The 20,829-nt window shown below is 36.5% G+C and overlaps 1 protein-coding gene across 1 annotated transcript in view; it reads right to left on the bottom strand.

The window, feature by feature from the left end:
* The window catches only part of FMN2 (formin 2), a 166,245-nt gene that overhangs the window by 91,579 nt on the left and 53,837 nt on the right, over positions 1-20,829 (bottom strand). The window contains exons 5-7 of the mRNA XM_074896831.1: positions 16,791-18,472; positions 15,669-15,813; positions 3,143-3,230 (exon numbers count right to left, since the gene is read on the bottom strand). Of these exons, the coding sequence (XP_074752932.1) occupies positions 3,143-3,230; positions 15,669-15,813; positions 16,791-18,472 (1,915 nt within the window). The remainder of the gene's footprint in view (positions 1-3,142; positions 3,231-15,668; positions 15,814-16,790; positions 18,473-20,829) is intronic.

The following is a 20,829-nucleotide window of genomic DNA, read 5'->3' as shown; positions in this document are numbered from 1 at the left end:
AATAAAAAAGCAAGCAAAATGCCTGAATAAAGTGTTTTGCATAGTTGATAGATGATTTAAAAAAATAGGCGTCAGTAAAACCTTGTGTGAAACCAGAGAAACCATGAGAAGAGGACTCATTTTTGTACTAAAAACATAGAGAAATGGCACTGCGACTAAAGAGACCAACATTTCTTACAGTTCTAGCCTAGATGCGTAAAATAACTGGGAGTTCTGTTAGCAATTATGATCTACTAAAAAAAACCCTCATAACAACAACAAAAATCAACCTACCCTACTTTAAAGCACTACTAGAAAGATGTACTAGAGTTCAGTACAAATGTGCTCTGATTATTACAACTACTCCTTCCACACTGTAAAAATATTTTAAAAGCAGCCAGGGTTTGGGAGTTTGTTTTACTAAACCTATTTCAAAGTCAGGAGCAGACAAATACAAGGATCCTACAAGTAGAACTTAAGGATATCATCAAACAAATCTATTTAGCATGTATTACAGTATTCTGAGATCTTCCTTTAAATGCCATCTGATCACACACACATGAAGAAGTACCTAAGTGTTCAAGATCAGTTAACAAAATAGCTATAAACGATTCAAATTTTCAAGTTCCCAAAACAATCTTTCATCAGGGATTGTTTCTTGTAGATATTTCACCATTATTTTATATCTTAAAAAGCAAGCAAAAACACACCAAAAAAACCTAATCAAGCAAAAAGAATTTTACAAGACATTAAATACAACATTTGCCCAGGTTCAAGTTATTTTAAGCTCTTCAGTTAAACACAAGATGAATTAAACTTCAAATCCTAAATTTATTAGGTGAATTTATATCCAGCACATTTGTTTTCCCTTCTGTTCCTGTAATACTTTGAAATTTGTCTAAACCATTAGAAAAATAAAACACAATAGCATGCAAACCAAGAAATGGACTGAATACCACATTGCATTGAAAGTTTCTCTCTCTTTCTGGGTGCTTTTCTAAGGCCAATAAAATAAAAACTGAAAAAAAATTTACAGTTCTTCTGCAATTTGCATGAACACTACATCCCACAGATATGCTTTATATGTTATATAGGGAATATTTACAAGAAAGTCTATAAAGAAAGTTGCCTACTACCACAAATTGGGGATGGGGACAAGTCAGGTGTGGAGTTTCATTTGACTAGCTTACAAATTTATGAAAGCATATTGCTTGTATTGTACTCAGTGAGATATGAGTAAATGTACACATCACAGTACATTAAACATGGTAAAAACTCAAGACCACTCTTAAAACCCTGAACCATGGGATGAAGACTACTGATCATATTTTTTACTGTAGTTATTGTCTCACCTCTTAAATCTTAATGCATAAAGATGCAAATATATCAACTGCCTAGTTCGCTAATGCATGCGCTCGTCAACATTATTTTAATTTTTAATAGTACTGTCTCATTAGCATATTCAAATTGCAGCAGATAAACTAGTAAGGTATAAAACTTAAAAATATGTAAAACATTTACTTTTTAACAAGCAAGTAAAAATAGTGCATACATAAAGGTGAAGCTAAATACTTGGTCATGTGGTATTATAATTTCTTCGTGGGCTCTATGGTTAGATCACTCAGAGACTCACTCAGTGACTGATGCCAGAAATGCTTCTTAGCAAGATCTCTATTTTCCTTGCCCCCACCATACAAATTTCTTTCTTGCTCTTCAACACTTTTCCTGCGTGTCCATTTTATATTCTTAAAACCCCCCAACATTTTTAACACCAGGATCTTCCAACCATTTTCACAAATTCCCCCATCAGACAAAAGTTCTCTCACGTTTGTTCAATCACGTCTGTGCAGCAAGGGAATAAGAGCACTAAGTTCCCCTTTGCAAAGACTTCTGGTTTTAGAAAACAGTTACTGAAAGAGGAATATATAAAATCTGCACACAGCTCTTAGATGATCATGTGTGCTTAATATTGTAATAGGATAAAGGTTAAACATAATATTGTCTGACCCCTTCAACTACTGACATTCATGCCATGTTATTGTTAGCGTTGCATGTTAAGCAAGCAAATTTTCAATGAACTTGTGTTGGCTTTACCACAGACACAGATGTTAGGCGGACTCCTTTGTTCATAAGGTTCTCATTATTAACTGAAACCAAGTTGAATATTTGACTGAAGGAAAGGACCATATCATTGTTTTCAGATTTCGCTCTATGACTTAACTGAACTACATCTGCCAGCTTTGGAAATACCAAGTACTTCTTGGCGCCAGTACTGGCGCCTTGCTCTATGACTACCATCTTAAGTGCTTCAGCTTGAGGAAGTCTAGTAACCATCAAAACAGTTTAATAGAATCTTAAAACTCTGATTAAGAGTTACTCACTAGCTGACAGACTGCTCTGAAATTTGTTCTATTTATGAATAATTTCACAAAATAAGCAAACCATAGTAAACTGAATGCATGGCTGTAAATATGTAGCCTAGAAGGTTCACAAGATGTTTTTATGATTTATGAAGTCTGTGTTATACTTGAAACCACATTAATTTAACAGATAGGCTGGCACTTCACAGGATAATTCAATCTGCTTCAAATCTATCCAAAGCCTTTGGGAAACATAAGGGATGCTCTGAATATAAATGCAATTCCACTTTTCACCTTTTTGCACTACTGTCTCTTAGCATAAATGTGAAAACTATTACACTCCCCCAAAAGATCTCCCTTCATAAAAAATGCTGTTGAAGATGAAAGAACTCCACAGTTTGTGCTAACCCAAATATAGGAGCTATTTTATACAGCAAATCAATTAAATGCTATAATTCACTTTTCTGGATATGTCCTGAGGCTATCTGAATTAAAACAAACCACACTTCACACTTTCTTCTTCAGAAACACCAAAATCACAGTGCCTCTCTTTTATATCAATTAGGTAATTGATGCCAAAAAATATAGATGGCAATTCTGCAAATAAACAGTTTTATTTTCGTTATGGTACAAGGGAATATGTTACTAGAAAGGGGAAAATAAATGTCAGAACAAACTACTTTCAGAAAAATAGTATAAAAAAAGCCTCATTATTTTACATATCAAAATTTTAAAATAATTAGCATTTCTGGATTATTAATGAAGTGATCTGAGCTAGAATCAATGATACTTTTTTCACTTACCATGCTGAATATCCCTCATGTCTAAATGAAGGCTAGACATTAATATTCCAACAGCTTGAGATCTTTTGTTACTTAACAACTTGACAACCTGCCAAAAGAAACCCAACTATTAGTATTAATCTGCAGGAAAATGTACAAGATATTTCGCATTACTAACAACTAATTCAAGAAATAGTACCTTGTAATCTATATGCATATCTAAAAATGAGTAATTTGATTATTTAAGTTTGCTTCTGCTGCATATCCATCACAAGTGTAAGTAACTATGTCACCTAGCTGAATCTTAATCCTAAAAGTCACTATAAAAGTTCTCCTAGACTTCCTCCTTCATTAGGATGCACACTTACAACTTCACGTTGATGTTACTGAGTGTATAAAACAGGCTGTCATATAAAAAAAAAATCCAACTGTGTCTATCTTGGAATTGCTTTGGTTTCCAAAACCACACAATGATTTCCATCTTTGATGTAAGCTAAAACTGTGAGAATTTGTATTTTATTTGAATGTTTGACGTAGTAGGCGCCAATATGAATTTTATTTAAAAAGCAAAATAACCATGTACATATTGGGATTTTCTTTGATCACTTTCAGGGAATATAAAAGGTCTCAAAGCTTTTTTGTTTTTTAAGTAAACAAAGAAAAAAAAAATCAAGCCTTCGAAATGTCTTGCTTTAGGGGGTTAAAATTAGCCACCAAAATAGACTTTAATACATATTTTCTTTGCAAACATAAAAGCAACAAGTAATTCACAGACTGTCTTCCACAGGGCTCTAAGCTGCTTGAATTCAACTTACTGTAAATTTTATATCATTGGTATGAGAAGCAAGTAATTCCAGAAAAGGGCCCTTATCTGTAAAAACATGGTTCTAGATGAAGTACTTTTCAAATGCAGGGTTACAACTATTGCATACATGGAAGAGATTAATATTTAATCTACTCCGGTTGCTGAGTTTTGCATGTACTAAACACACTGAAGAAAACCTTTGTGAATCACTTGGAGGAAAGAAAAATAGCAAGATAATTAGAACTGTAAGTTCAAGTTCTTTCTAGATTGCAGTCAGGAAACATACACATATTTTTTCAAGTTACACAGTTCCCATCTTAACACCAATATCAGTCCCACTGGTAAAATTATCTAGAAATTAATTAGTAGAAATGAGATTAGAAAAATAATTAATTTAGCCAAAGAATGTAATGATCCAATTCACTTCTTAAAAAACCCATAAAAGTACCCACAAGATGTTTGTCCTGTGGCCAGCTTTGATTCATTTAAGTTTTCAGACACAGGTTTGTATGTTAATGTTTGAGCAGCAGTTGAAGAGAAGTAAAAGCCTGACCCAGAACTCTGCCACTGAGACTGCTTAGGAAAGGAAACTTGAGAAACTCATGGTGCTTGCAGTATAGCTTTTCTGAGGATGTGGTTGGCTGGCCAATTGTTTTATTAACTTTTTTTTTCCCCCTTAAAACTTCATAGCCATTGAACATGAAAGTATATAGTCTTCCTTTCCTCTTAGATTCCTAACTAGTTACAGTGAAATGAAAGTACAGCATTCTGCTCATGAACTGAAAATTTTACCTTTAGAAACCAAGTGTGTTGTTAACTGTTGTTCACAAAGTTAAAGACCTAAATTCAAGGCATAGCTATTGATGTCATCTGTCAGAAATTAGCAAGAAATTCTTATGCAATTGTCTAATCCATGCAATATATTATTAGAAATTTAAAACTGAAGTAAAATAGGCTGAAATAGGATATGATAGTCAGATTTTTTTAATTCAAATGGGAAATTAACATAATTCATAAAACTATAATTAGTTATATCATTAGTTATAATTATAATTAGATATCCCACACTATGCTTCTAATAGACTATAATTACTCTAAATGTTTTTTAAATGGAACATAAATCTCATTTAAGCTTGGAACTGAGATAAAGTTGTGACAAAGAGCGTGAGAATTTCTTGTTGTAAAAAGAAGCTATTATCTGTTTACTTCTTTGTAGCTACAAAATGTTTTCAAAACAAAATAGATCTCAGGTAGCAAAGTACCAACCAAGTCTTTCTAACAACTACATTGCAGTGTACATCTCTAATAACAACCAAAGAAATATCTTGCATTCTATCAGGAAAAAAAAAAAAAAGTGGATACAAAAATACAGAATTTCAAAAAGAACAGAAACTCTTTAACTGGTGTTGCTAGCAAGCCATATTTCCAGAAGAGGCAGGACATCACAAAGAAACAATGTGGTATGTTACATAACAAAAGTTTAAAACCTTCTCCTTAAAGCTGTCCACTCCAACAACTGACAAGACTAAATGCAGTATGGAAGATGCTAGAGAAACTGTTGATTCCAAACCCCACTATTATTGCTTTTGCTCAACTCTGAAGCATCTCACAATAATAGAATAACCTAAGCTTGCTGCTGTCATCAACATATAGAAGGAGTCCTTTGTTGCTTTTGTTTTAAACAAGAAAACTATTCCAAAGCTGACAAAATAAGTGAATTAAAAAGTGAATGCAAACCCACTCTAAAAGTCCTATAAGGAAATAAAAATAGTCACACAAAGTGGCAACAGCTCATCTGAAATAAGTGTCTACATTTCTTGTCACTCATATTCTGCAAAAATGAAGTAGAAATGGAACTGATGCAAGCTACTATGTTGGCTAGGAGAAGAACAAAACAAAAGAAGAAAACAGAGAGTAAAATACCGTTGTTAAGTGGTCTTCCCCAAAACAATGTTACAACTGCATTCAGGTGTGGCTGTAGCCAGGACCAGTGAAGGGTCCACAACTTGCCCTTTCCAAAGGAAGCAGAACTACACTGTTCTCCCTTGGAGGCCCAAAGAGCAAGGAAAAGCTGGAGTCTGTTCTTGGGACTTTCCCTCTTCTAATTCTGTCAATGCCCATATACTACTAAATTTGCTTCAAATTGTGAAATTGCTTTTTCTACCACCCATCAGCAATCTAAAGCACAGATTGCTACTGAGATCAGGTCTACAAATACATCAAGGGGACATAACATTAGAAAAAAAAAAAAAAAAAAGAACTAAATAAACTAACTATATTATTATGATGAAGGCTAGAAAGTGATTCCTTAGGGGGCATGTTTCTTGTCAATGCTACAGGATAAGATTTAGTTGCCTAATAAATCCCTTCAAGTCCTGTGCTCTAAGAGGAATCTGGCCTAAAAGTTAGCAGGAAGAAGCAGCTGTTCCTTCTGAAAGTGAGCTGATGGGCAGAAGAATAATTATTTACTGAGTGCCACATTTTGCCGGCAACCAGATGGGGGGGGGAGGTGTGTGTGTGAAGCACTCTCCCTGTGAAGAATAGGTTGTCTTTGCTGCCAAAATTCCGAACTCCAACGACATCAAAAAAGTACTGAAGAGCATGACTGTCAGGTGAACGTGTGCAGAACAGCAACAGATCAAGTGTTTTTATGTAGCAGCTACCAGTTTTGTCTGGCTTTATTTAAAATGTAGGGTTTATGTCAACTTTTATACTAAACTCTATTATGCATTTCATTCCTATTTCAGTCACTTGCATGAATATTATAGTTTCCTCCAATAGAATGGCTGCAACAATACAACACTAATTCAGAAAATATGAATATTAGCATAAATGCCTAAGGCAATTCCCACATTTAAAAGTAAAACAATAAAATAAATCAACTGCATGGTCTGGGTCTACAGGCTACAGACGAGTGACGCCATTTAAAGGCAGAACAACAAAAGTTTGATAAATCCAATCTCTACAAGATCTAAAGCCTCAGAAACAATATGCAGCTCCTTTTTAGTTTGGATTCTGGACTCTGCTTTAAACAAATATTAAAAAAAAAAAAATAAAAAGGAAGCTAAAGATACTATCTGCAGCCTGAAGTCTAGGACAAACTTTCTAATTGTTGAGTGGTCCCCATTGTTAAGCAGTAAACAAACTACATGCCAAATTTGTTCCTGATTGTTTAAACACAAGCAAAAGCAGTCAAAGAGATATTTAGTGAAAGGTAATGCAAGACACATGTTTGATGAGAACCCCAAAGCAAAAATACAATGATTCCCTTTCCCCAGAATAATATTTAGTTAATGCATGGAATTTTGCAATGATTCTTGCTCTCTGGTTCTGATTTTGACTGCCAGCATTAAGCAAAATTATCCCGAGGCTCTCACTAGTTAAGAAAAAACTACTGTATGTTACAAAAAGTCATATTCAAGAAACTCCAGTGTACAAAGGCCTATAGCTTGTAACTGTTGCAGAGAGGACGCAGAAACCTCACAGTTCCAAACAAGATGTTAAGAGACAGGATCAGGGGAGTAATGCAGTCACTTTCTCACTAGGCACTGTGACAACACATCTTTTCTTTGGGACAGAGCTGGACCCATCATATCTTTCCATTTATATATCCTTGTCTTCTTACAGATATAATAGAATAATATCATGCTATTATGAGTGGGGAGTTTTGTGTGTGTGTTGTTTGGTTTTGGGTTTTTTTGTTTGTTTGTTTGTTTTGTTTTCCCTAAAGGTAAATCCAGAAGTGACTTCTGGCTAGTAACAGCAAATGTGAGAGTGGAAACAGGAACTACTTCAAGTAGTGAGGTCATTTTTGTAGAATAGGACATCAAACATTTCTACTTCATACTTACAAAAAGAAAACCAAACACCCAAAACCAACACCCAGTCCTGGCTGGATAACACAATATCCATGCTGATGGCACATAATGCTTTAACTGAATTCAACTTTTATCACATACCACAGAACATCTGTCTCCTATCCTAATCAAACCTGGAGTCCCCTCTGCAAACTTATTGGTTACTCTCCCCACTGAAGATTCGCACAATCTATAAGAAGTTACCTAAACTTCAAAATTCTCTTCGTCATATACTTCTAGATGCAATTTGCTACCATGTCATGCAAATCAGTGCAACCAAGAAGACATGTCTGCCAGTTTGTGGATACTGTAACTTTATGCTTGAAGGTAAAGATTAAACCTAATATTTGCTTTTCATTTGTTTTATCTATTACTCTACTGTGCTTTCAAAATAAAGTTTTTAACAAAGAGAAGTTGTTCATGGCCATTTATGCTGTTTTATCACTAATATAGTATTGTCTGAAATGACTATCATAAAACTATTACTGTAGAAGTAATCTTTTACTAGGAGATTGCTACTCCAGTTAATATTCCTCACTTATGACATTAGACAGAAAAATACTTAGATTGCTTAAATTCAGATATATAATAGTTAGATAAACAGTGTGTTCCTCAACAGGAGGCCAAACAATTTTAAAGTGTTCCTTAATAAAAAATAACAATATTCTAACTTTATCTCTATTTCCTACTCCAGTCCTTAAATAGCAAAGTTTAAATCTTTAGTTTAAAAATAGGTCACAAGGATTTATTTTTTTTTTTCCATACCTAAAACTCCTCTTCAACAGTTTAGCTCATTGTTATGTACAGCACCTGTAGTTATTCCTTCTTTCATCAGCTAAAGGACCAGGGTACCTATAGTTTAGTTCCTATTTTTTTAGATCTTATGTTTGTAACTGTCAAAATGTCTCTGTGGGTTAGTATTGCAAACGTATGTTCAGATGCTACAATATAAACTTTAAAAAAACCAACAAACCAAAAGCTAAAATTTCCTTAGAAAATCTGTATAAAAGCCAGAATTTTCAGGCATGGTCTGCAATGCACTCAGCAGGTGGTTTTTGCAGGTGATCAGCTTAATTGCTGAACAATCTTGTCACTGTGTACTCAAATTAGGCATACAATTATACACATTTTTTTGCAAACTCTTGCAAAAGGTATTGCATGCCCAAATACGTTTTAAATGAACAGTCTTAGTTATTTTATAAAAAGATTAGCACATCAAATCAGGGAGACAGACATGTAAGAAGAGGAGGGACTGAGTAAAGGGTAAAGAATGCAAATAAAAAAACTAAACCCCAAAAAACTCAAGAAAGGTGAGAACCCACTATGATACCTAGTAAGACATATCAACAACAAACAAACAAACCCAAACACATGCTGTAAAAGATTTAGTGTTCCCACTTTTAAAGGGGGACATAGGATTACAGTCAAAGGTATGATATTATTCCCTGTACTTACTCCAAATGAACAACAACATTTTTGGTTTTGCTGTTTGCACTGAAGTCAGCACTAAGTAACAAAATATAGCCATAAGCAAAAAAAAAATCTGCGAAATAAAACAAATTAAAAAATAATCTTAAAACCTTGATTTTCATGCTGATGTAAAAAACTTTAACTTGTAAGTCAGCTAGGAACTGATAGTAACACAGACAAGTACTTTCACACTTAAATTACACAGTGATTTTTTTACTAAATCACAATGACCACTGCACTAAACTAATTTGTGTGAAACATTCAATCCATATGCATATCTAATTCTGAAGCAATTTGAGTTTTCTTGATCAGATTTAAAAAATACTGTAATATAAGTGTTGTTTCTTGCCTCTTTAGCAAAATCAATGTGGACAGAGAGATGGGAGAAGAAATGCGTATTGTTATCTACATATTTTCTTCCTTTCTTCTTCCCTTGATGTCATCCAATGCTACAGTGTCTGCTGCACTAAGAGAGTCAGAAACACCATGGAGACATGGAGAAGAAAGTATTCAAAAGGTGTAGAACTACTGGCTATGGTAATGCAAGATTACCAGCCTCCCTGGAAAGATTGCTGTATTTAAGATGCCTCTATTTGACAACATCAGGTACAGCAAGAATTGTACACAGCCCATGCTGGCAGTTTTCTGTCTGCTGGTATTCACAATCTGTGTTCCGTGTTTTAGATATGCAGCTTTCAGTCCCACAGAACAGCCGCAGCTCACTCCAACTGAAAGCATAGTTTTCTCTTTATTGGAACAAATTGTTAGTAAGACCTTCCCCTGTCTTCTAGAGCATAGAGAAACACAATGAGGCCATTGTCAGACACTCTACATGGCTCCTCTGGTTAAGAAATGAACATAACCTTTCTTGCCCATATGGAATCCGTGAGCAGTAGCACCTAAACCAGGCCATTACATCAGCAGAAGCTTTCAGTGCTAGTGAGGATATGTGAACAAAACAGAGAAACCCACAGAGCTCTTATGTCACAAGATGAGTTTGCAAGCTTGTTAGATGCCAGGCTCATTTGTTTGTTTCTAAACTTTCAAATACGTGACCCAAAGAAAGCAGATAGGAAACAAGAATGAGAAATAACATGTGGTTAACAGAGGACGTCAACCTGGGAAGCCTGAACAGGTAGAGAGATATTTGATAAGTAGTTGCAGACAGGTAAAACTATGTTTACAACAAAGAGAAATTTGTAGGTACAATTACAAAACAATATAACAAGAAAACATGCAATAAGCCATATAAAGAGAATGAGAAGTAAAAATAGAGACCACGTTCATACAGCATCTCATAAAGGAAATTATTCTTACAAGCCGAATAAGCGAGACGTTCAATTTCATAAGTAACTTCATGACATTGATAATTATTTTCTTATATAAATAAAAAAGATGCATCAGTCAAGTCCTTTAATATTCCTGTCTGTGGGGGCAGCAGAACCCAAACTGTATCTCTGGAGAGTACATATGATCACAGCAAACGGTTGTGCCATTGATACAGGTAATAGATCAAGAAGTGTGGATACAGAAAGCTCCTTAAGACCGTGCCTCCACTGTTTGCAGAGTGAATAAACCCTCCTTTTCAGAAAATTACTTTTCCCTTTATGTCATTCCCTGTTAATGAATAAAAGTTTATCTGTTAACTCAATATGACATTTACCTTATTTACCAATTTGTATTTATTTTATGTGGCATTTTATTTCTAGGGATATTCTATTACCACAGCTTCTTTATGTTCTACTTAAAAATTCAAAAATACTGCAATCATTAACTAAACTGTTTTATTGATACATCTTGCTTGCATCTAAGACTTTTGAAACAGAATGAAACTTTAGTACCCTGTTATTTAATTGCTGGGGTGGAAGAGGGAGATTAAAATCACAGAATCATCTAGGTTGGAAAAGACCTTGAAGATCAAATGTTAATGTCAATAGATTAATAGGAGATTTTCCATATGAGAATATCTTTAACATTTTTATTTTGTTTACATGATAAATTATAAACACATGGTCTGCTCTTGAAAAGTTCACTGCAGTTCCATGTATGTTATTTTCCAAAAATACGGTTAGAGGATTATCAGTAAGGCTTCTAAGATGACTGTTCAAAAGTTAGGAAAGCAACGTATGCAAGTCAGCTCAACCCCTTCTGTATACTCATTATCTTGATAGAGACATCAAGATTTTCTGATTTTGTGCCACTTTTCCATTGAACCCATTTAGTGCACACTGGCCAATGTTTGCCATGTAAGTACATTTTTAATATTGCATTTAGTGTCATCCTTGAGTATGTAAACCTTAATTACAAGTCTATCCTTTTTCTTCCTGTTTCACTAATTACATGATTTTAAAGTGCTGCAACAACTGATAAAACCCTTTTTTTACTCGGGTAACAGCCTCATTTCCTAAGTAATCATTCTGAACTGCACTCATTCCACACAGTCCATGCTAGCTATTGAAAGGGTCCTACAAAAAATCCTAACCAGCCATATGACCAAAATTAGTATTCTAACTACATGGCACAGCTGAACAAGACACTCCAAGAGCAGGTTTTCACCCTTTGCTTGGGTCAAACACCATATGTTTGATAAGATCCACTGTTTACTGGAAAGAACTTCTAGGTCCAGAATACCCCAGGCTCCCAAGAAGTTTGAGAGAAATTACTTCAGTCAGAATAAGAGGTGACACAGAATCAGACCTATCATGCTCTATATTTCCACCTGTCAGATCTCCTCAGTTCTTCACTTCCTCTCATTACACTACTTAATCTTCCTTTGCCTCTCTCCTCTTGGTCCCTGTTTTTCAGACTGTCAGCACAAGGTTAGGAAAAAATCTTTGGAATTATACCTGAAGTCTCTCCTGAGCCACGGAAACTGAGATGTAGAGTGGCAAAATTTAAGAAACCCTTTACACAACTAATAAGATATGTATCTGACAAAGTTTTTCCACATTTTGTCTATGAAACTATGTGAACATGAGCAAAACCAGACTTTGTTTTCTTTCTTAACATTGGCTAAATGAAGGAGACACCCAGTGTGGGAAAAAAAAACCCCTAACACGACAAAACTTGCAGCCTAAAGAGCTAAATTTTGGCAAAGTTATAACAGGGACTTATAATGAAAGCCAGACCACTTTAATAGGTAGCAATGGCAGCCCCACCTATAATATAGCCCATAAAGGACTTTCTTTGAAGATTTAGCAGGCATTCTCACTGAGTGAGCCTGCACACATTTACAGCAGCTGAGAATTTGACATATATGTATTAACAGAGCAAAATAAATCACAGCTTTTACCATAGCACCAAATGAGGGACAGTAAGAATAAAATCAGCTGCATCCACAAATAAATATTAACACTTCATTTTTTCTCTTTAAAGTTCTGGAGTGGATTTTAATTTGACCTTGATTCAGTTCGAGATGTAATACTTATTTTTTTGAATCGTTATTGATTTATATTGTATTACATTATTTGTAGATTGTCATGCCAAGGGAAAAACAATTAGAACCAATACTTGGGCAAGGTGAAATTAACTCAGTTATTAACTCAAAAAAACCCAAACACACAACAGTAGATAGTTTTACCACTTAAAAAGGGGTCATCATTTAGAAATAATTATATCGTGCATATCTATGTATATACACAAGCAAATCTATGCATATATTCTATGGCATACAGCATAAATAACTCTGTGTACAGAACAGCAGCATACTTCAAAAAAAAAAATCTTTCACCCACTAAAACATCCCAAAACTATCAAATCTTTCTTCAAATTAGCTAGAATTCCCTCTCCCTGCCATGTGGCCTCCACTGTAAATACATTTTTATTCCAGCTTACAGTAAAAACATTGTTTTATTAAAATCAGATGTTTACATAGAGTACCAAATATTTTATGCATTAAGGTTATCTGGGCATTTTTTCCCGACTACTATTTCCAGGGTAGCTAGTATTTTACATCCAATCCATCTAAGCAATACATCCACTCAGCACACCCACACATTAGTGCAAGGAGGAAAAGCTATTGCCAGATTAAAGAATTTCTGGAAAGTAGCAGAGTGAGCTTTGTGGGTCTTGGTTCTATTCTGTACAACCCTCCTCCATAGCTCAACAGGTGACAGAACACATCTGCTTTGCATAACATGTCCCTGTAAAAATCACTACAGAAACACTATTTGTAAGATCTTTACAACACCCGTAACTATCATAGAAGCTACGTAAGTCAGTAACCACTTAAACAGCACTTGGTGCTTCCTATAAAAACATACTTATGGAATTACAGCCATGCTTTCCCCAAATAACTGTTTCTTCTGCTAAACATGGATGGACTTCATTATCCAAGTGTTTACTGTGGCGTAAATGAAGAGAATTTAAAAAATGAAGGCCTGCATTCCAAACTGCTGAGAGGGTGTATGTTGAATATATTTGTGAAGCTGTTCTGCTTCAGTTGTCTCATGTCAATACTATAAAAAACCCAAACTGAACTTGCACAAATGAACACTTGACATCTGCAATAAATGATAGCTCTAATTGTAGTTCTAATGAAAGCCTGTGATTATCTCTTCAGCTGATCTTTCCCCCCAGATACTACAGTTTAACAAATCAGACTTCACCATTAGGCAATTTCTTCCTCTTTTGGAGAGCAGTACATTTGTTTGATCACCAGAGGAAGGTAAACTAACAGGGGATTCTCTCCTGCCAATCTAGGTGGCCCACAGGAATGCTCATTCTAGATGATGGCACCTACTTAGATTGCTAAAAAATTCTGTGTGGAAATTTCTGTGATAGACAACTTGTTCTTTTCACAGAAATGAAGAACAATCAGTTATTTTCACTTAGTTTTATCTACATCTTATTTATTTATTTATTGACAAGGTATCTACATTTTTGGCATGGCAAGAAAAATGAATACTATTAGTTTTAAAATCCACATCCAATGTTTATTTGTAATTGCTGTTTGTCTTCAACCACTGTTTATGTTACAGAACTAGACAGTCATAATTTCTACTATTTTTAGAGATTTGCATCACCAACCTTGTGAAATGTGGTGGACCAACAGTGCATAGACAATGCATCAGGTATACCTTTGCACTCCTTTTTTCACTTAAAGAGCTTATTAGTTAAGAATAACCTTTAAAAGGGGCTTTTTCTAGAGGAGGAAGGAAGAACAAAGATCTTACATTATAGAGATTTCTTGCAGGACAGCAAGGTAGCAGCAGCACCATTACCTTTTCTCCAATCCCAGTTAATACAGCCTAGTACAGCATGAAGGTACATGATGAACAGCCACAAGAGTGTGGCTGCACTAGCCTTCCCATCCATCCAGATAAAGGTTTTATCCAAGACCTTGGAATAATCTTCCTAATTTCACTACCAGTTCTGTTGCCTGCAGCAGGTTGCCAACACACTAAAAAGCATCCGCACGCTTACATTGTGACCAAAATGTGTCTATGCAGGGAAGATCTCCAGAACTACTAGGTGGGGAGGTCATATTCAAACCTAAATTCTACTCCATGGAGATTTTGGAGAGTCCCATTGTATATCCAGTGTGGAAAAAAAAAATCTTGTATACCGTTAACCTGTATGTTAAAAGATGGAAAGAACAGCCTAGTCTTGGATTGAGTCCAGGAATGTGAAGAAAAGATAAAACCAGAACTTTAACTGCTGTTTAGGATTCTACATATTAACGTGCTCCTCTACAGCCTAAATTTTAATTGCAAATTACTTATCATGCCATCACAATTTGATTTTCACACAGATACCAAGAAGTTTACAGCACTTCAGTCATGTAAACATTCAGATTCAATTATCTTATCCCTGGGTTTGAACTTCTACATTTAAAAGATGTTTCCTATTTTTATTTTATTATACACCACCCCAAGAAACTAGTTTGATTAATCTTGGATTTTCCCAACTCTGCTTGTCGTTTATTGTATGCATAAGAATCATATTCACTATATATATAAACACACCACAAGCTTAAAACTGTTATGATTAGTATAACATTAGGACTTAAGATTCTTAAACATAATTTTTCTCTGAAGGCATGGTAATTCATATGCAACTCAATTTATAAAATTAATCAGAATAATTTATATATTGCACATGTGCAGTCAGTTTCAAAGCATCGTATATGTACCTAATTATTTTAGTTTTGTTTTTGTTAATTTTGAAGTGCATAAAGCAAAGATATCTAAGGAAATACATACTTGAAAAGTAATTTATAAAAAAGAAATCTTTGGTCTTTAACACGTATAGCTTTGAAACCCATCCTACATTCTCTCCTTTTCTTATATTTCTACATAGTGCATATATATAGTAACAATTTCACACGAAGCAAAATTCATCTCAGCTGCATGCAAAAAACTGTCTTTATGTAAAAATTAGCCTAGAAAAGGTCAGAAATTAAATAAATACTCACTTGTTTAGTCTTTGTTTTTGTAATGGTGTCCGAAATGGGTTTCTTCCTCTCTTTAACAGCTGTTTTAGAAAATAGTTCTTCAAACTCATGATAATCTATGGAAGGCTCTTCAATTTTTTCCCACACAAGTGAAGCACTAGAATCTCTAAAGTTAAGCAAAAGACCTATGTAGGGCAACGTCAAACTAAATAAGGTCATAAATGGAGGAATGAAGAAAATAAAGTAGCAGCAACTTAAAAGTCGCCTAACTTCTACTAGCAGCATTCTGATAAGATATACTGTTGGTTTTCCCCATACTTTGTTTGCTTTGTTCAGACACGATAATGGTCAGGCTCATTTATATTCACCCACTCCACATACATAGGAATATATATATAGGCTGTAAAACATACATAGATGGACACAAAGAGAAGTTAGAAATAGACAGTTATCTCCAGACTACCTGTGTGACAGTGGCAAGAACTTGAAAAGAAAAGAGAAATAACAGCAGAAGGGTCTTATAATCAATACTCAGAGACATAAAGATAAATGAGGAAACTTCTTTTCATGAACAGGAATGATATTTTACAAACAAAATGCATCAACAACCAAAACAAAGTATATCAAAGTCACATCAACACAAGTGCTACCAGAATAGCTTTATACTGTCATACAAATAAATTGCAGTTTGAATCTGCCTGCTGAGTGTGCAAGGTGAAAAGGGGGGATTTCTAGGTCCCTAGAGAAAGGAAAGAGGAGGATAAAATGCGTTCAGCATACATTCATCTAGAGGGAAGACACTACCAAAACTTGCAAGCTGCTCCAGTGAAATTGTTTTCTTGAAAGTTAAGGGGAAGCACAGATACAACATTTAAAAAACTATCTCGCATAACGCTTAGTGGCACACAGTCACTCCAGATCTCTGATCAACGTGTGGTATGTAACCCCAAAGGACAAGAGTTTGTGCAGTTTAAAGAAAATAGACACCTCATTTACATATCCAACTACAAATAAACTCCTGTTTGCACTGAGGTTCTCACAAAGACCTGCCTAGCAGTAAATACAGACATTTGCTCATAACATATGACACTGTCTTGACAGCCATAAAGTGAAAACACCACTCTCCACAACTCTGCGACTTACCTTTTGCTGTGGAGCTGAATTCTTGTCCAGTAAAGAGGCTTCATTGGCCGAGAAGGCTCTATCACATGTTTCCTGCTCCCTTTCTCTTGATTAATCCCCATTGCAAATAAACCAGATGGTAATGGAGGAGGAAGAAACCCACAACCCTGGGGGACTACTGGGTAGGTGCTGCTCTGGGTTGGTGCTGGAAGGGGTGGTGCTGCTCCAGGCAAAGGTGGTGGGGCTGGAGGTGGCATCCCCAACCCAGGCAAAGGTGGTGGAGGAGGTGGAGGGGGGACAACTGCACCAGGCAAAGGTGGTGGAGGAGGTGGAGGGGGGACAACTGCACCAGGCAAAGGTGGTGGAGGAGGTGGAGGGGGGACAACTGCACCAGGCAAAGGTGGTGGAGGAGGTGGAGGGGGGACAACTGCACCAGGCAAAGGTGGTGGAGGAGGTGGAGGGGGGACAACTGCACCAGGCAAAGGTGGTGGAGGAGGAGGAGGGGGGACAACTGCACCAGGCAAAGGTGGTGGAGGAGGAGGTGGAGCGAGGACACCTGCACCAGGCAAAGGTGGTGGGGGAGGAGGTGGAGGGGGAACACCCTCTCCAGGCAGAGGTGGGGGAGGCGGTGGCAGTCCTGCCCCAGGCAGAGGTGGTGCTGGGGGTGGCATTGCCAGGCCAGGCAGAGAAGGAGGTGGGGGAGGGACACCAGCCCCAGGTAAAGGTGGTGGTGGAGGGGGAGGTGGGACACCCCAACCAGGCAGAGGGGATGGGACTCCTGCTCCGGGCAAAGGTGGTGGCAGAGGTGGTGGTGGGACTTCATCACATGGGACTGAAGGCAGCACTGGCATCTCTGCACTTGGCAAAGGTGGAGGAGGAGGAGGTGGGAGTGGTGGCATCATGACACCTGGCAAAGAGTGGTCCAGGTGTGGCACTGCTGAGCCAGCAGAAGGAGGGAGTCCTGAGGTGGGCAGGGGTGGTGGGCATGGTACTCCTACCATGGACATGGGAGTGGCAAGTGAAGGGCCATGTACTCCAGACAGGGCAGCAGTCACTTCAGTGGCTGACAATGATGGAGGAATGCTACATGTGAGCTCTGGGGACAAAGACAAGGTATGTTGACTACAAGTCACATCTACAGTACTTAGAGGCTGATGGGAAGCTAGCATTTCAGTCTCTCCTTCAAATGCAAGGGACAAGTTAACTTTGGGTCCTGGAAGAGATGACGGTGGTGTACTCTGTATTGACTGGCTTGCATCCAATGGCACTGAGATTAGCTTCGGTGACAGAATCAAGGAGATTTCAGAACAAAATGTGGGCTGTAGTTCTAGATCTGGCAATTTCTGAGTTGGCCCTTCACTTTTGCCTCCTTCAAAGTGTGTGTGTGGGGGTGGCTGCGGCAGTGCATTGGCCGAAGGCATTGTGATTGTTAAATAATCCTCTGTTGGTGATGTTTGTACAGATCTTGCTTGTGAGACAGTCCTAGGTACAGTCTCCTCTTTGTTTGTTTGAAGAGTCACACTGCTGAGTTCCCCACAGACTGCATGCATGTGCTCATTTTCCTGCTCCTTCCCAGCAGTCTGTACCTCTGCAGCAGGGAACTGTTTCTCTAGTTCTGCAATTTTGGTCCTCAGATCCTCAATAGTTTGCTCAAGTTGCTGAATGACACTGGCACGCTCCTCAGATTTCACCTCCAAATCATCCTTTGAAAGAAAATAAATAATAAGCACAAAACAGATTACATTCAACACTATAGAAAAATAAAACTTAGATTAAGAATATTGGTATTCCAGAGATTCAGCAATAAGCCATTTATGACAAGCTTTTAAAAACAGATGTTATCATTTTGGCTAGCTGCATCTTGCAATGGAAGAAGATAGCTTAGGAAAATGACTTGCTTCCGTATGAAACTACTGTCATCAGTATGAGCATGTTTTAGACTGTGATTATATTTAGCAAAACCAAAAATCAGCAGCAATCAGCAATCCCTCCCTCCCTCCACATGCCCTGACCAAGAAAACAACCAGCCACTGAGCACAAGTACTGCAAGCATTTGTGCACACATGGATATGCAGACATGGTGGTGGGAAGGGCATTACTTTCATTCTGTTAACTGAAAATATGTTAAGTGTTTCTTCAAAGGGATGCACTGTATGTAACAGACTCAACATACTACTGACCGCTGGGTTTCAATATACACCTTAATGATACAATACAGATTAGGAATGCAGAACATAACAAATGTTCACTTTTCAAAAACAGCTAATCTCAGAACAGAGTAATTATACTTTCCTCCAGCCAGCATGTGTGCAAAGGAAAAGAAATAAGAGTAAACTAAGGGACAACTTTCGTCCCACCCAATATTTGAAACTCCTCTGCCAAGTAACAGACTATGAGTGAGTGATGTTAGAAAAGCTTCCTGTCTGGAATGGTTATTTTATTCTGTATCTGACAGTTTCCACATTTTTATACATCTTTCTCTGAAGCATCTTATCCTGCCTGCTGTAGACTGAGTAGAGGAATCATTAACCTTAAATGGCACAGTAATTCCAATGTTTTTAAATAAATACCTGCAATAAACTGTACTAAATTTAATGGGTATGTGCTTTTAATCAAAAGATATCAAAAGCAGCAACCTAGCCTCAAAATAGCCATTTGTGCTTATTCAGGAAAGTTGAACAAGAGATATAACAGATATGACAACACAAAATCTTTTAATAAAAACCTTAATATTTTCTAGCTGCATGCATTTACTTTTCAGTACTTTATTTTTCTTTAAATTTGGAATATTGGTCAGCACTTCAAGCATTTAGTTGAATTGTTTGTCATGCAACAGACTTCCCAAGTGATTACAGCAAAACAGTTTAGTGCTTTTTTGTTCCCCTTTATAAAATCATAAGCTTCATGGATGAGACTGTAGGCTTACTTCATAGGAAATCTTTCAGTTATTCAGATTTTACAGGTCTTGTAAAGAAGCCTACAAATAAACATACAATACCTGATATACTATTTGCCTCGATTTGTTTCAGGAAGATGATGTTTTTCATCTCATCCTTTCACACATGAAACATTTAAAAGTCATTTTCCTTTCTGGAAAGTGAAGTTGTAACTTGCAGCTGGGGACTATTAATAAAATATATGTTCATCATTAACACTTAAAAATTGTTTCTGCACAGAATTGGATTTCAAACATAAAATTTCATTTTTGTGTTTATCTTGGAGTTTCCCAGCTGTCCTAAAGTAATCCCAGAAGTAAACCAGCAACTACTACATTTAAACCAAACACTGTTTGATTTTGAAGCACCTTTATCAAAATTTACGATCACCTAAATTATCTGAACTTTCTGGAACAGCAGTTTGAACCAAAAGCTATGGATTACAACTAGGTGTCCCTACCAGACTTTGAAGAAAAATGTAAAACAGGCAAAGGAACATCAAAATGTTTTTCAATGAAAAGTGAAAGAATGAACACAGAAGACATTAACAAAAATATTATAACAAGAAAAAAAGGCTGAAAAAGACATTTCCATACCAGACTACTCATGGTGCTTCAATCCACTCAGTTTCCTTTAATAGCTCAATACTTTGTAACAACAACAGTTTTGTTGAAGAACTTAATTATAAAGGAGAAAGAGAATATTTTGTTATCCCTTTGTTTCATCTGCTCTTATCCCCCTACCAGTCACCTGGAAATACACTAAGACCTACCAATTCTTCAGAAGGCAACATTATCAAAAGAAAATGTGTTCCAAGGAGTAAGGCCACACACACCAGTTCTCAGTTATTTGAGAACAAATCCAGTTTCCCCAGACTGTAACTCTCCTAAGCTCCCATTTTACGCTGTAAGAACACCCCACCAAGGGTTTTATGACAGATACAGCTTCCCACTTCTATCTGAATAGGAAAATCCATTCCTGCCACAAACGAACTGAAACCAACAGGATTAGGCACAATATTAAATGGTTCTGAAGAGATTTGCCTTAACGATGGCTCATCTCAGAACAGTTCATCACTGTTTTAAAAACTCATTTACTCAGGAGATTGGATTCAACTTTTCACA

This window comes from Athene noctua, chromosome 1 (genome assembly GCF_965140245.1).
Source record: "Athene noctua chromosome 1, bAthNoc1.hap1.1, whole genome shotgun sequence".
Taxonomy (NCBI): domain Eukaryota; kingdom Metazoa; phylum Chordata; class Aves; order Strigiformes; family Strigidae; genus Athene; species Athene noctua.
The sequence above is the reverse complement of the archived record's forward strand: the minus strand, read 5'-3'. Positions and strand labels throughout refer to the sequence as shown.